Source organism: Tauraco erythrolophus, chromosome 9, assembly GCF_009769465.1.
Source record: "Tauraco erythrolophus isolate bTauEry1 chromosome 9, bTauEry1.pri, whole genome shotgun sequence".
In the NCBI taxonomy this organism is placed as follows: Eukaryota; Metazoa; Chordata; class Aves; order Musophagiformes; family Musophagidae; genus Tauraco; species Tauraco erythrolophus.
In genome coordinates, this window is record NC_141473.1 from 38491683 (window position 1) to 38507430 (window position 15748).

The 15748-nt window shown below is 43.7% G+C and overlaps 1 protein-coding gene across 3 annotated transcripts in view; it reads right to left on the minus strand.

Moving 5' to 3' along the window:
• The window catches only part of MICU1 (mitochondrial calcium uptake 1), a 107497-nt gene that overhangs the window by 83504 nt on the left and 8245 nt on the right, over positions 1–15748 (minus strand). For all 3 annotated transcript variants that reach the window (XM_086616502.1, XM_086616500.1, XM_086616501.1), the window contains exon 3: positions 12768–12929. In XM_086616502.1, the coding sequence (XP_086472628.1) occupies positions 12768–12928 (161 nt within the window). In that variant the 5' untranslated portion in view covers position 12929. The remainder of the gene's footprint in view (positions 1–12767; positions 12930–15748) is intronic.

Below are 15748 nucleotides of genomic sequence, written 5' to 3' on the forward strand. Positions count from 1 at the left end.
GTTCAGAGGTTTCTAGTCCACGTTGAGACAGAATACAACCCCATGGCAAAGGTTTGATTTATTAAAATACACAACTGCTTGGTGAAGAGCAGTACTAATCATGCCTTTTCACACAAAACGGAGTCTAACACGCCAGCCGTTCCTTTCTGAAAAGGTCCTGAGTGTTTATTTGCCAACATATTTTCACAAGTCTTATACCAAAACACCATCTTTAAGACCTCCACTGAAACAAGCTTTCAGAGACAGGATCCAAACCTGTGTCCTCCACAAGCATCTTAAGATAGAGGAACTATTTCCCCAGAAGAGTCAGGCAGCTGATCTGTCTCCTGGAGCATGAAGTCCACACGCTGGCACCTCTCCCGAAGCCTTTTCCTGAAAGTTTAATCTGCACTGGAACATCCTTGCAGAGTTGTGGTTTTGGCTAATAGGCAGTTTGCAAGAATAAGCTGTTGCCAGCTGGGGCTACACCAGCAGCACTGACAAGGAAAGCCCTTGTGTAGGCAGGACACCAGCGTTAAGTAGCTCTGAGATAATCTCTTGGGAAAAGGTCCTGAGGACAGAAAAGCCGTAGAAAATTGATCGCTTCTCTACACAACGAAGCTATTCCATATGAAACATGCCAGAGAATAGCTGTATCAGTAAAGATTTGCTCCTGTTAACACCTGACTGACAGCTAGCAAACCAGGGACGGGACAGATGAAATTCAAAATTAAACATTTTCAGCAAATCCTACGCATTCCTTCAATCCATCATGCTGTCAAGCCAGTTGGCTACAGCGATACAGACGCAGGCTGTTTGAATACAGACGGCTTCCCACCCTCCCCTCCAGTTTGTGCAGGTAATTAACTGCTCTACAGTTAGATCAGCACCCCAGCGGAGAAGCAAAGTGAGCTATGAGAATAAAAGCAGGGTTTGTAGTCTACTTGTTAAGCAAGGTTTAAACAGTACCTCTTATTCCTCACCTCCAGGCCACAGTCCAAACTACTGATTGAATTAACCACTGAAGAATCTGCTCTCTACATACACCTACTACTCTGTGTCTTACATCCTGCACAACCATCCTCTGTGGACGGTTCCAACAACTGCAACTTCCACGCTGCGCTCACATAAAGGAGTCTTTCAATGCAGATATCGGAGTACAGCTGGAAAAATCCCTTAGCTCCAGAAAAATCCACCCTGCTGAACTGCCATCAGCAAGCGAAGACTCTCCAACTCCTCTTCTGATGAGACTGTCTTTCCAATGGCATGCCTGTTGTTACTGCTTCTGCACAAAAGGGAAATGAAAATACAAAGACTCCCTTCACTGTGTGCCAAGACTAGCTGCCAGTCTCTCTCCACAGACCATGCCTGCCCCAGATCCTAGCTGCCATGCTTCAACCCTCCTGGGTCCCTTCAGGTATTTTTCAGTGAATTGAATTTGAGGCAAAGACTGTATTTCCCACCTACTTAGTCATATCTTCCTTTAATCCTTCGAGAAAGGCAACAATCAAGCATAAGATTAGGTTATCATCCCCAAAGAAAACCACCTACTTACCACAGAGGACTACTCAATGCTCAATTGTCACTTGGCAAATCATTCTTTGAGAAAGTCAAACATAGGATACACATCCATGAAGGATCCTGAGACTCACAGCGAGCATTGGCACAACACTCCATAGTTGCAGGTCTTCCAATTACAGAAGTCACAATCCTCCACTTAAAAGTATTTTCTTCTTCGAGTGAGAGAAGCAGAACAGTGTGCTAAAATAACAAAGCTTTGTGCCAGAGGTAACAGCGCTCAGCTATTCTAATCCTGAAGGTAGTAGAAAAGTACTTAGCTATCGGATACTATTTAGCTTCAGAAGGAAACACAGGAGATCTAACAAGAAGTTGGGCACTCAGGAGTCAGCAAAGACATTGCCACCAAACAAGAAGCAGGAGAGAGGAATCCTGCCTGCCAGGTGTGTTCTTCAGTTGACTGTAGTTGTCACTGTCCCTGTATGTAAACATCTGGAGACATCCAAGAGAGGTTTAAAAGCCACTTAAAACTTAGGCTTTCACATCGAAATGCTAAAGCAAGCTTGGATACAGCATCCATAAAAATAGGCAACCTCCAAGGATCAGGAGTACTTCCAGTGACGAGTTCTGTCTCATCCTCAGCTCAACCACATTCAGCAACTAAATTAGTCAGCTGAAACTTTAATAAGAAATTAAGTAGAAATGATGGAGATCCACAGCCCAATTTTCAGGACGACACCTCACTCACAGGACTTCTTACTGCTTTGCCTCCTTCATCTTTCTTGGCACTTGACACTGAGGTAAATTAGCACAATGAATTTGTGGCAAACACTGCAACGAACACACCAAAATTACGACAGACTCCAGAGAAGAACATGAACAATTAGATTGAGGAGACAGCTCTGGATACCAGCCATAGCCTAAAATAGTTCCAAGAACATAAGGAGACAGCAGCGTAGTCCGTGAGATGTGCATGTCCTTCCTTCCACCCCAGCCAGCAAAAGGAACATCCCCACAGAAAGCACCTTCAGCTCCTGACGGTGCACTCCAAGGAGGAGCTGGATCAACTGGAGAAGATCCGACAGGGAACAGCAGGAATGGTTAGGGTCCAAAACACACTGTGGGGAAAAACTGACCTAAATAAGTCAGATTGCTGTAAGACAGACGGAAAAGAGGAAGATGAGACAACTGTAAAACGTATAAAACAGCTGCTGCAGGTCTGTTCTCTTGATCCAGTGAGGACAGGATAAGATGCAGGACATGCTTAGGGACATTATAAGGGAAAAAAGACACACTGGGGAAAGAAGGAGAAGCCTGTGCATACATACGTATACATGCACGGAAAGCATTTAACGTTAAGGACAGGGGAAACACTGGAATCAGCTGCTGGAGAGGATTTATTCCATCACTGCTCCCTCTATCACCAGCAAATTGCTAAAAACAGGTGAGACAGCTGCCTGTCAGGACTAGCTTGGAGGGACCCAGCCCTGCCTTGGCAGCACACTAGCTGATTTCTCACGCTCCCTCCCACTCTCCTCTACTGCAGCCCAATTTAGGCATCGGCACCAGCACGTGGGCACAGAAGGACAGGACAGAGCGTGAGGACCTCTGCTTCAAGCCCCATGAAAGGGACTGCTCTGAAGAAGACGAACCTGAATGGTTTTAGGTCAGTCTCACCAGCTAACTTGGCTCACGCAGGATAACACGTTGCTCCTTAGAGATGACTCCCCGATAGCCTGCAGAGGAAAACAATTCCTTCGTGAAGGATGACAACCCTAATGACTCACGCTGTAGGCACCCTACCGGTGTTATCCTAATATCCTGGTAAACTATAAATCTGTTATTTCTCAATCCAGGAGATGCCACTCACATCTGCAAACAGAGCTCACCCCAAGTGGGGTACGGGATGGCAGCCCCGAGCTGTGGCTCTGACGGATGCACGCAGCTGCGACTCGGTCACATCTGCCACGCACAGAGAGAACTGAGCATGGAGCCATAAGCCTGCAATCCTCACCTCCCTCTTGATCCAAACCATTCTTTGAAGGCTGACAGGCTCTACAACTTTTTTTTTCCCCTCTCTCAAGAAAACATCAGTTGCTCTCAGTCACTGCTGCAACTCTTTGTATTTGCTCCTGGGCATGCAGATGGTACAGCATGAGAAGGTAACTGAATAAAAGAGTGAGGTTGGCAGAGACAGCAAGAAGCACGAGGTAAGATGACCACATGAACCCAGTAAGATCACAACTGGCATCCTATTCTCCATCCCTTGTTCTCCACAAAAAGCCAGCAAGCTCATCACCCTTCGCCCCTGTCACTCACTGGTGTTTGTTTTCAAGATAAAAATATCTTAGGTTGGGAGAGTAAGGGAGGCAAAGCAAAGCCTCTGATGCTACAATCTTTAAGGTGCCCTCAATAACACAGAAAGTCTTTCCCCCCCCCTCTTTTTTTTTTTCATAATACTGGAGGGTTTGTATGAGCCTGGCTTTATCAGTTTGAAATTATGAGCCAGATCAACAAATACGAGTAAGTCTGACTTAGAATGGCAACTACCAACTGCTGCAGATTGTTCTATTGGGTATTCAAAGCTTCTACCCAGGGCGAGAAGGATGCCGTAACTGCTGAAAAACACAAGTGAAAAAATTCATAACTTGAGTTCAGAGGAAAGCAAGCCCTGTAGAAATAAGGAAACAGAAAAGACAGGAAGAGAAAGTTAAGTGTACTCCATATAAATTTAAAGCTAGATACTGTAGAAAATTGATAAGGGACACAAGAAGGACCCAAGGAGGAAGCAATGACCAAGAGAACATGATATTTTTATTGTTCAAGTTATCGAAAACAACAGGAGCGTATAATAAATTGAGATTATTGTTCACTGCATTACTGGAAGTGATAGAACTATATATTTCCAAGTGAACACTTACTCTGTTTATAATGCTTTATACTCTATATATCCTGATCTCCTCCAGGGAGAACACAGAAAGATCCTCTCCACTTGAATGGTAGCAAAGGTCTATATAACACAGCAACACTACAGATGGGTATTTTCTACTCAGGACTTTATAAAGCTTTCTGCACAAGTCTGAGGTTTAGTTTTAATTAGAGTTGGCTGAGACTTTCTGCCTAACTGCTGTCAATATTTAGTAAGCCTTAACCCATTGCTACTGATAATTAAAAAGGTGAAAGAGGGCAACGGGTGTTAGCACAGACCTGTTATTTAGACAAAGACTGATGTTGGACGGAGGAGACAAGATGATCTAGGCTTTCTAATCAAAGGAGGGTAAAGAAGAATTTTTTGACAGTCAACAAGGGCTTACGGAAAGTAAGTCTTAACGCTGAATAGATGTCACTTCTCGATGAGATTACCAGTGGTGTTAATAATGGCAGTAGCATTCACCTAACAAATGCAAGTTCTCACACTGTATTATTCCACTTGTCACTAAATGATATTATGATTAATAAGCCGGAGCAACACAAAAATCAATATGAAACATTCAATAGATTAAAAACTGGTAAATAACATGCTTCAGAATATGAGCGTTTGATCACCAAGGAGTGGCTGGGCTTCTCCCAAGCCTTGACAAGGGTAAATTCCTGGCCCTATGCCACCTCTTGTACTAAGAGCGAGGGGAACACAGGCATTTTTATGTGACTAGTTTCCTCCACACTAGACGTTAACGTCTGTGAAAGCCACTTTGTGCTTTAGCGGATCGTCAGTTGATCGTAACTCCTGGTGAATCACCGCAGTCTTGAGGACAAATGCAAACCTTGCATGTACAAGTACAGGAATCTCAAATCAAGCCCTAGTATTAAATAATGTTCCTGTTTGGCACCAATGCAGCCCTCCTAGGCTACTGTGCTCAGGCTCTTCAGCTTTTTTAGCATCTTTTTTTTTTTCCTCTAAATTCTACTCAATCAAAAGCCACAAATTAAAATATTTAGTCGGGTAAGTTTTCAGAGTCAGAGAGCTCATTCCTCCCAGGCTGAGACTAACAAGTAAGCTGATCATAGCCTGCATTCCTGGTAGAACAACAAGCTGGAAAGCTCTGTAACCCAGTAACAAAACCAAGAAATGGCTGAAAGTAGGCACTAGCATACACTGAGGCCAAGAACAACAGAGCCTCGTTCACAGTGCAGATAATTAGCAATTTCCTTGATGTATGGATTCTCTTCCCCCAACGGTTTCTACAAGAAAAAAAAAATCAAGATTGAGTGGACTTCTCCTGCTGAAGCGAGGGGAGATAAGCTCTAGCTGGAGCAGAGCTTAGCCAAGGCAAGCAGTAATTCTGGGAAGTTGTCTGTATTACATCCACTTGCAACTGCAGCAATCTAGGAGTTCGCTTGCACCGAAGCGCTACTCAGCTACCAGGCACGTTACACACACCAAGTGCATACGTGTGATGTTATATACATGAAATATTAACTTCAGAAAACTGATGTGAACTGTGGCTTTCAGTATTTATTTTCTCCAAGTTCCTTGAAAATATTTAGTTTCCCTGTAAGGACAGACAAATCAGGTCCCTATACTAATATAAAACGTGAACTCGAGTTCATTAATCCGAAACAAACTATTTCCATCCAGTTTAACCAGCCTGTATTTAAAATTAAGCACTGTGAAGAACTTGTAAGAGAGACCAGCCCCAGCACCCAGTTATCTAGCAGGGAAGGAACATGAATTCTCATCAGCATCCGCTCCCTCTCCCAGACCATCCGCAACAACGCAACAAGCCGTTACGCGAGGATGTGCTACAACATTAATCACTGCAGCATCTGGTTTTGTTGTGCAAACTACAGGCTCAGTCCTGCAAGGCAGTAAGAAATGGGTGAGCCTGTTGGCGTGCACAGAGCAAAGCAGGTGTTTCCACACCGCAGCGTTTTATAGCCTCCCAACGCACGTTGTTTGTCTAGCTCACTGTGCTGCTCGATCCATCTTCATTTCCATGGAGGAGGGCACGAGAACGCAAGAGAGCAAATGTAGAGCTAAGATAAGTGGTGTTGGCTGAGGACTACAGTTATTTAAAATAATGCTCTAGAAATAGAGAGGAACTTGAGCAGCTCAGTGGGGAAGAAGAAAGGAAGAGTGCTCCAAGGATCTGACCACCGACTTCCACAGCTGGAACGTGCAAGATGGAGTTATTTAAATGCGGGGACCATCTTATTGCTTTGGGTACCTAAAGGAGTGTGAAACCTTTAACTGACTTATGGGAAAAGGTATAAGGGCTACCAGATCCCTTGCGGGGGAAACGAGATCCCTTCAGATATCTTAATACCCACGAAACCTGGTCTTTAGCTACAAGCAGACAGCAGGGGCAGATCACAGGAGGTCTGTCAGAGACAGAGCTCACACATCACAGCTTGCAAGCAATACTGCTACTCACACCTGGAAGGCCAGAGGTGGTCATTCCTGGCACCACTTTTGCTCTCCAGCCTGGGATGTGTTCACACAGGTGCATATTTCTGAGAATTTGGCCTCATGCTCTTCAGAAAAAAGCCATAATGAATTCAGCTGTAAGCCAAGGAGGCAGTAATTCCCCGTTATGTCTATATTAATATCAATTAAAAACTGTTCTGCTCTAACATAAACTCTAGGGTACTTAATAGCAGTATTTCCCTTCCCAGCCGGTACCTCACGCAATCCCTGCGCCGTTTTGGCAGACTGGAAACAGATGGGCTGTGTCACACCAAACAAAGCTCATCGACCTCACAAGCCTTTTGTTCTCTTCAGCTGGCCCCACGAGCAGCAATAACACACCATCCCATATGTGGTCTAGACACCAAAAAAAAGAACGTATAGCTTCCACCAGCAAGCCTCAGCGACAGCCAACTGCAGGAGACAGCTGAAGCTGTAGAAGTCCGCCAAAGTAAAAAGCAATAAAAAACACACCCAAGGTTAGGCTAACTTCAACTTTAAAGCCTTAATTAAACAAAATGAACATTATGCCCATCCCTAGTTTGTCCCTTGTTTCCTCCCTGCAGATCCAACCTTTGGCCAGCACAGCCCAGAAGGCAGCTGGGCCATCGGCTGGTGGTGGACGCTGAACGTCATAGGAAAGGTGACAGCTATGACAAGTCCTAGACCCTAAAGGGGTGACACCCAACAACTGCATTGGCACTTTACTTCCAGATCAGGAACTAATCAAAACCAAGTGATTTTTACAATTTCATTGCTTCCTCTATTGAGCCAGGAAATTATTCCCTACTCCAATCCCAAATGATGTGACTTCTTGGAGAGATGTTGCTTTCCAGAGAGCTACTGGAGGTCAGCCAACACACTTCTTGGGGATGAGGGCCAGGTGAGCAGGCATTTTTAGTTACTGGGTGCAAAGAGGAGGCAGCAGGCATGAACTTGGCCACCAGAGGGCACCCCTATTTTTAAGAAAAAAAAAAATTGAAATGTGCCATTTCCAGTGACATTAAACACCACTGGTTCAAAACGCTTATCCTGTTAAGAGAGAGAGAATTCCAAGTGTAGTCCCCATAAAGTCACAGGCAAACCAAGATGATTAGGGAAGTGGTTTCTTCCATTTCCACCCTGCTTCTCTGTACAATCCCAGCTCCGATTTGCGATGCAACATTTAAACACGATATTATGAACATGCACTGATCAAACTCCAGGGCTCAGCAGGCCCAGGGCAATACCTGTGCTTTAAGCTCTGCGGGTCAGCTGAGGTCACTCCCCCCCAGGGCAGTTCAGATGTTTTCCTAATTGATTCCAGTTTTGACTTTGGCTCATTCCCAGCATCAGATTCTTTCCTTCCCCTGATGCTCTTGGTTAAAAAAAAGAAAAAAAAAATGAAGCCAAATGCCACCTGAAAGGACACAGAGCTCTTTTCAAGACACCACTCATAGATCAAAGCATCTTCAAGCTTTAGGAGAAAACCATCAGCACAGTAATCTCAAGGATAGTCTCTTAAGCTGTTACCCCTCAAAGAAAAAAAGCACAGCTCTCAAAATAAAATAACCTAACATGGATAATGCCTCCATTTTTTCATCTTTCTCTCCTACATCAGGTTAAGTAGTACCTGACACATCTATAGCTATAAAAAAGGTTTCTCCCCTCTTGACTATGACTTACGTGGTTTCCTTTGCTTTGCTAGAACACAGATTTTTTAAAGTCTCAGTTTCAGCTGGCATAAGATATTTCCAGCAATTCTGCCATTAAAAATGTATTTTAAGCAAACTACTCTAAAGCACCTAAGACACAGATGCAAAAAAGCAACGCATTCTTTAAATAGAGGTAGCTAACGGCTCAGCTAGGCTTCAAAATTAATTTCAGAAGCGCCAATGGAGAAAAGCCAAAACAGAAAAAGCAGTGAAGGCCAGCAAAGTAAGGAAGTCGGAGGGTCCTTCCTACAGAGGATCTTCCAGTAAAGCAATCGGGCACTTGATTACAGGACAGCCAAAGGAGAAAAGGGTGGATGAAGAGGGGAAGAAATGGTAGAGATGGAATGAAATCTGCAGAAGTGGCAAGCTTCAGCACTCAAACACCAATTTAAGCGCTTTTTCACAAGCTCACCACCCGCGGATTCAGCCAGGAAGGTCTGTGACATAAAGATGGTATCGGTGGCCACTGAATACACACTAAATCAGTATGTGGAACTACAATAGAGAACACAAGTTCTACGTGAGTATCAGCAGCAGAACATTTTTTATAAACCATTACGCTTGCTGCAAACGGTGAGGTTTCAGTACTTCTCATATATTAATGCCTCGTTTAGATTAGCCAATGACTGCGCCAAGATTCATTTCAATTAATTTCAGTTCATTATACCAATGCCCAGATACTTAATTGCTTCTTTTGCCAGCTGCAAATCCTCAGAGTTTAAGTTATTGCTTAGCAAGGGTAAACCGCCTTAGTCTTCTAAGCTCAGTTATTTGCACCGCTGAAGTATTCTTCACCATGGCAGAACGGAGCAGCGTTAGCTACTCCTGTTGTATAATTATTTAGACGAGATGTATTCCACCAAAAGCAGGCAGCAGGAGCTTCTGGAGGACAGAGAAGGCAACAAGACCTATGCTCACCTGCAACGGACAGCCATTCAGAAGGCTACACGCAGATGCAGATCAAACGAAGATGACATCAAACCCACCTCCAGTCTTAAGGCGACACAAAATAAGCCTGGGGTTTTTTTATATGCATCTTTTCAATCCTTGACTTCTCTGGCTTTGTGTAGGCTTCCTTACCCCAGCACTGGCTTCTGTTGCTGCTCCAAGCACACCCTACAGAATCGATCTGAAATATGCTGGTTTCAGGCTGTACGTGACAGTGAGAAACCACCTGAGAAGTCCTGTCTTCATGCTAAAGTTAAATTCACATACAGGCACCATCATATTAACCCTCTTTTTGTCAAGTTGATCATCATCATCTGTTTTGAAACAAAAAGGCGTGGGGTTTTTTTTGAATACTGGTAAGAGATGCAGTACTGCTTCTCACATCAGTTGAGAAGAGTTGGGGCATTTACACAAGGCTGCTGTGCAGATAACAAAAAGAAATACAAGTCAAGTACTCTTTTCCTTGTATTATCGCTCTTTCTCTAAACACTGCATCAACTCTTACTTACCTAGCCCAAGAAGCGTAAGAATTTTTCAATTACTTCTTGATTCAGCCTATTACATCTTTAATGCCTCAACTGTGAAGAAAAAGGTAAGAAAACAAAAGCAGGAGACATTCTCATCTTAGAAGAAAACTTCACTGACAGCCCGCAGGAGAGCATCCCTTACTGTAGTCCCTTACTCAAAGGGCAATGGAGCATCTTGGCTTCATGAAAGACCGTCCAAGGTTAATCAGAATATTAGCAGGCACATATTCCTCGTTAGAGTCATCTGTCATCAAAGGGACAGTTGGACTGGATGATCTCTAAGGTCTTTTCCAACCTAGAAATCTATGAATCTTTGGAATGCCGCAAGAGTCACCGTAGGACCTGTTGGATTCCCCCAAAGACTAACTGTGCAGCACAGGAGAGTTTCACACCACAACAAAAGCACGGCTGCTTCACTCACCGAAGGCAAATAAGCACCATAAGTCATCCCTACAACAGACTAACTGCACCAACAGAACTGGTTGCACAAAGGACCTCCCTAACCTACTTCCTATTTAAATACTGCTGCAACATTTAATAAATCAACAAATTGTTTACTACTAAGGTGTAAACACTCAGACACACGCAGACATATCTGTCTGTAATCTCTACATTACATTTTCAGTGACACTTGGCTTATTCAAGCCCTATGCCTTACATGTATTACATACTCACCTTTTATAATTAATTCATTATACTTACTGCTACTTACTGTAATAACCCAGGATGTAACTACCTGAAGAACCCAGGATGTCATTATAGACGTTTTGTATCCGCCTACACTTATTCTTAAATGCTACTAATCACCCAATTTATATATTGGGTGACAAAGACAAATGAAATTTGCAGTTCCTTGCCCCTCATTTATTTAAACAAGATGTTAAAATGCCTATTTGAAAGTCTGTTTAAAACTTCTACAGGTGTCAGTATGCAGTATTTTCTACACCAAATATACCAGTTTTGTTCCTTCTCTTATTTAATAGCTTTATGCCAAGTAATTAATCAAATTAATATTGTAAACCTGGATGTACTTCTATTTTACAGTTACCAACATTGTGAATTTATTTCATGGCTCGTATAGGAAAGAATACTTCCAAGTCCGTACGATTCTATTTAGTGCTCACAAATATATAAAGATAAAGGAGACAGAGCAAGGAATAAAAAAATGAAAAAATAATCACAGCAAGTCAATCCCTCCAGATTGATGAGGACTAGGGAGATCACAGACCGTGCTATTCCAAAGAGGCTGCCCTCTCCTTTAGCTGACTTCTATCTTCGCCCTCAGCTGAGCAAGGTCAAGCCTGGCCACAGTGCTCAGGGGTCTCCAAGGAACAGCCAAGTACTCCAGAAGCCAAAACTCGCTCCCTGCAATGACCCTGGCCTAGCACTCCGCATACCGTTAGCAGCTCTTTGCTGCAGGAAGCACCTTCCCCCTGATAACAGGCAACGCTAACAACTGACAATTTGGCTGCTTTTAAAAGCAGGAGTCAATCTGCTGCAGCGGGGAGAGGTGAACTGGTGTCTTTGGGACAGCTTTATGCAGGACATGATGTCCTGCCTACTGACCATCACGCCGAGGAAATGGCAAAAGCCCCTGCTCGCCTGCCTGCCCGAGAAAGGGTGTTATCCCGGCCATCCCTGCGGCGCTGCGCAGGTCCTGCGGACAAAGAGGCACTACCTAAGTGCAGGTTATTAGCAAAACGCAGCATAAGACGACACCGTGCTGGATCACGGTGTTCTTCCTCAGCCTGAGCAACTCCTTTCAGCAGATGATCAAGGTTGACAGGAACAGCCAGAACAATTGCCGTCATCGTCCTCCTGTCGCGTTAAACTAGAGCCTTCCAGCCACAACACAAGTGAGCAGACGGTCAGCAATAAGCCACCTAAATACTGGAATGAAAATAAGACGGGTTTTTCAAGGAAGGCTTTATTTCCAGAGTCTAACTGAAAGCATGCAGCCACTAGCTTGAGTGACACTGCTGGTGCCACGCTGCTCCCACGTTTTGAGGGAAGAGAAGGGAGTCCTTGATTGATTTCAAACGTGGCATGGGGGCCAGGGTTCAGCGTAGGTCTCCTCAGGCAAGCACAATATCGCCTCTCTCCTCCATTATGGAAACAAGCTTTGAGCCCCACGGCCCACCAGCAGGTGTGCTCAGACTCTGGACCTTAAAAAAAAGCCACCTAAGTCCCTGCATGCAGCTACCTTACCACCGAAGATGGACCGTCCCCTTTGCTCCTCTGCTATGTTTTATATACGAAGCGGCCAGCAGAACACAAAGAAAATCAGAGCAGAATCCTGTGGCCCAGCGTGCTGTCCCTCGCAGCCCTCCCAGATGCTGAAAACACAACGTTTTCACCCAGCTCGAACCGATTTCTCTTTGCACAACACAACAGACCACGCAGCACCACGCGCAGCAAACTCCGCCAAGGGCAAACAAGCCTGTGTGACCATGGCTACAGCGGAAAAAACCTTCAGCCCTGAGCTTTTTTCACATCTCTCTGGTACTCAGAGCAGCAAAGAAGCTCCATGGGGAGTCACCAACAGCCATTCCTCCCATGCAGCAGAAGCAGGACAGGCAATAACACTTTACAAAGCCTCCCACAGATCTTAACCCATCTGCAGGTACTTACCACAGGACTAAAGCAGCATGAGGCCTCAGGCAAGAAGTAAATAATAAAAAAAAATAAAATTACCTCTGCCAAAGGAATCTAGCACTTGCTGTTGCTGCAGCTGTCCCTATGAAAGTTGCCACCATGAGCCTACGCCTGGTCCTGGGGTGATGTGCCGTCCCATGGTAACGCCGTGAAACAGCAGACAGCCCTGCTGCAACGGGAAGAAATCGAAGGCGAAACATCCTGTTGAATAAGAAGAACACGTTAGTAAAGCAACAACAGTTTCCAGTTGTGGACTCCCGTGATGACCCTCAACCGGAGATTTGCTCGCATTTTTTTCTAAAATAGGAAGAGTTACAGAAAATAACTGTCACAGATGTTTATCAGCTGTTCTGAAACAGGTGTGTAGCCTGTCTAATAAATAGCAAATTACGAGTGTTGCGTGTTGGCATACACCTGGCTGACACACCTTGCGTCACATGTCCCAACCACATACCCAGCTGCTCTCACATCATTTTTCAAATTCCTCTTCAGCCTTTCCCCAGCACGCTTCATAAGAGGAAATATTTGCACACTCCTGCTCAAGGCATGGAAGATGCAGGTAGATCTTAGTAGAGCACTACAGCAAATAAGAGCCATTTAGCTAGAGGGAAAGACACAGTTGGATTTTAAAAGGCAAATTAAACCAAACAGCAAGCAAACAAAACCCCAACGCACTCACCTTAAATTTCCTTAAGAACGTGCCACTGCTCTTAAATCACTTTTTTAGCTAGCCTGGAGCAAACCCATTCATATTCAACCTTAAGGATAAGGCAAGTTTCAAAGTGTCAAAACTCATAAAATACAATCCCTACGCTGTACACAACAACAGTACAGAGACAAAGGGAAACCACAGCTACAATCTCAACATCATTACAACAGAGAAATCTGAACCGCAAAAAAGTCACCTCGTGTCACACACACCAGCCACAGGGAACAGAGTAATTTTTGTTAGCTCACAAGACTGAAGGCGAAGGGTAAATGCCCCCTTTGAAAAGAAATGGTGCTGCATCTTTTAGTGAAAAAAAGGTTTTATTTCTAACAGATGCAAAATTCAGTTTTCCCATCACAAGGTCAGCCTTAAAAAAAAAGAAGTTGGAAGCAGAACGGTAAAAGAGAGAAGTCCTGAGGCTGGCAAAAACATTGGAAGGGGCGAGCAGGGGCCTGAATTTTTGCTTTAGCTCCCCACTCTTGCTGCTCTACTCAAACACTCCCAGCCAGCAAACAACCACAGAATACCAAAACGAAGTCACATCTATTAGTTTCTATTTGCTTTTGCAACACAAGACATTTTCCTAAACCATTAACTTCCAACAATGAGAATCCTGGGACCGTTTTGCGCAAACACATCTTACGTGTGCTGTGTGTTATCCCAGTTCAGCTATAAAGAGCCAAATATTATTACTGCCCTGTTCCTGCGATTAAAGCAACGCGCAGCTCAGAATTTCGTAACGTGAACCGGCGATGCGAATGAAGGGAGGGGAAGAGAGGAAGAGGGAGGGAAGATGCACATAAAATATTCAGCAGATCCTTCCAAGTGCCGGAGCTCAAGATCTTTAAAGGCAAGCGGTGGTGGAGACGCGTCTGAAGACTTCGCAGCCCAATGAACAAGTTCTGTGGCGAGGCAAAGGAAAGCAGAGATAATGAAAAATCATTAGCACATCCCTTAAAGCTGAATTTTTTTTTCTGTGTCAGATCTAAGGCTTTTTCATGGTCCTAGGGCAAGCGAGACGGGATGAAGCACCAGCAGGTGACGGCAGGCTGGACAGAGGTGGCAACGCTGCTCTGTGCAAAGGCACAGGGCATCTATCCCTCGCCACCCTGGTTTTTGGGCAAATAACACAAACTCTGCTGCTCACAGCCAGCATATCCGAGAAGCATTCCGTTTTATATTCACTTGTGCACATTAAAAACAAAGTTCGCAGTCGGCATTACCATTTTGTTTATTCCTTTAAAAATAAATAGGCTTAAAATTAAAGTTTTAATGGAACACAGCCAGCCGACAGCGTTTATCCTCCAATCTTCTCCAGCTCTGAACAATAGAAGATTTTGTTATGAAAAACAGCTCTTATTTCAAATTTTAAATTACTTCCATCCTACACAAACCCCGATGTTCCCATTTCATCTCCAGGGATGAATTTCTGTTACATATGCAGAGAAAAATCTGCAAGTGTTATTTCCACCAAGAAGCTATTGTTGCCCTTACTCGGGTTCCCCATCCTAATTACAGCTTTATAAGCATAAAATGTAATGGATAAGGGAAGTGTTGCCAGTATCATTCAATCAGTCAAAATGAAAATCGAGCCCCACAGTGCTTACTTTTGAGCTTGAAGAGATTTTTACAACATTTTGGATTGTTGGCTTTAGTATTGCATAAATGTTTGCTCTGTCTGAGCCCTAAGAAACACTAAATTATCCACTTTGTCCAAGTAATCCCCATCCTTTATGGTGCCAGGACATTCACTCAGACAGTGCTCACTTGGTAGCAATTGCCCTAGAGAGCTGAATGCAGGTAGTTCCCATAATAACCCTAAAATAAAGAGTATCTTTGTCTCAGAACACAAAAAAAAAAAAGAAAAAGAAAACAAAAAAGGACTTTGGAAGCTGAATTTTCCATGCTTTCCATCTGCAGTTTTACAATCTCATATTTTTTTTTTTTTTTAATCAAAAGCACAATGGTATCTGGAACGCTTTGCTAAAAGCTCCAGGCATTTAAGTCAAGATGACTCAAGAAAGCTGGTGCTCACTTTCAAAAAGATTAAAAATAAGCATCTTGCCCTAACTGCAGCAATGAAAAGCTTAACACCACGATCTGCACTAGGATAAGGAATAAAACTGAGATAAAGAATAAAACTCCCAAGAACTGATGTGATTATAGCTTACAATAAGAAACAACCTCAATTCTTCCATGATTTAATGCAGTGAGTGATTTTTTTTCCAAGATACAACAAAGCAGCTCAGAGGAAAAATAAAATCAAAAACAAAACAAAAAAAACACTTAACCTCAAAATACTGAAAATAAG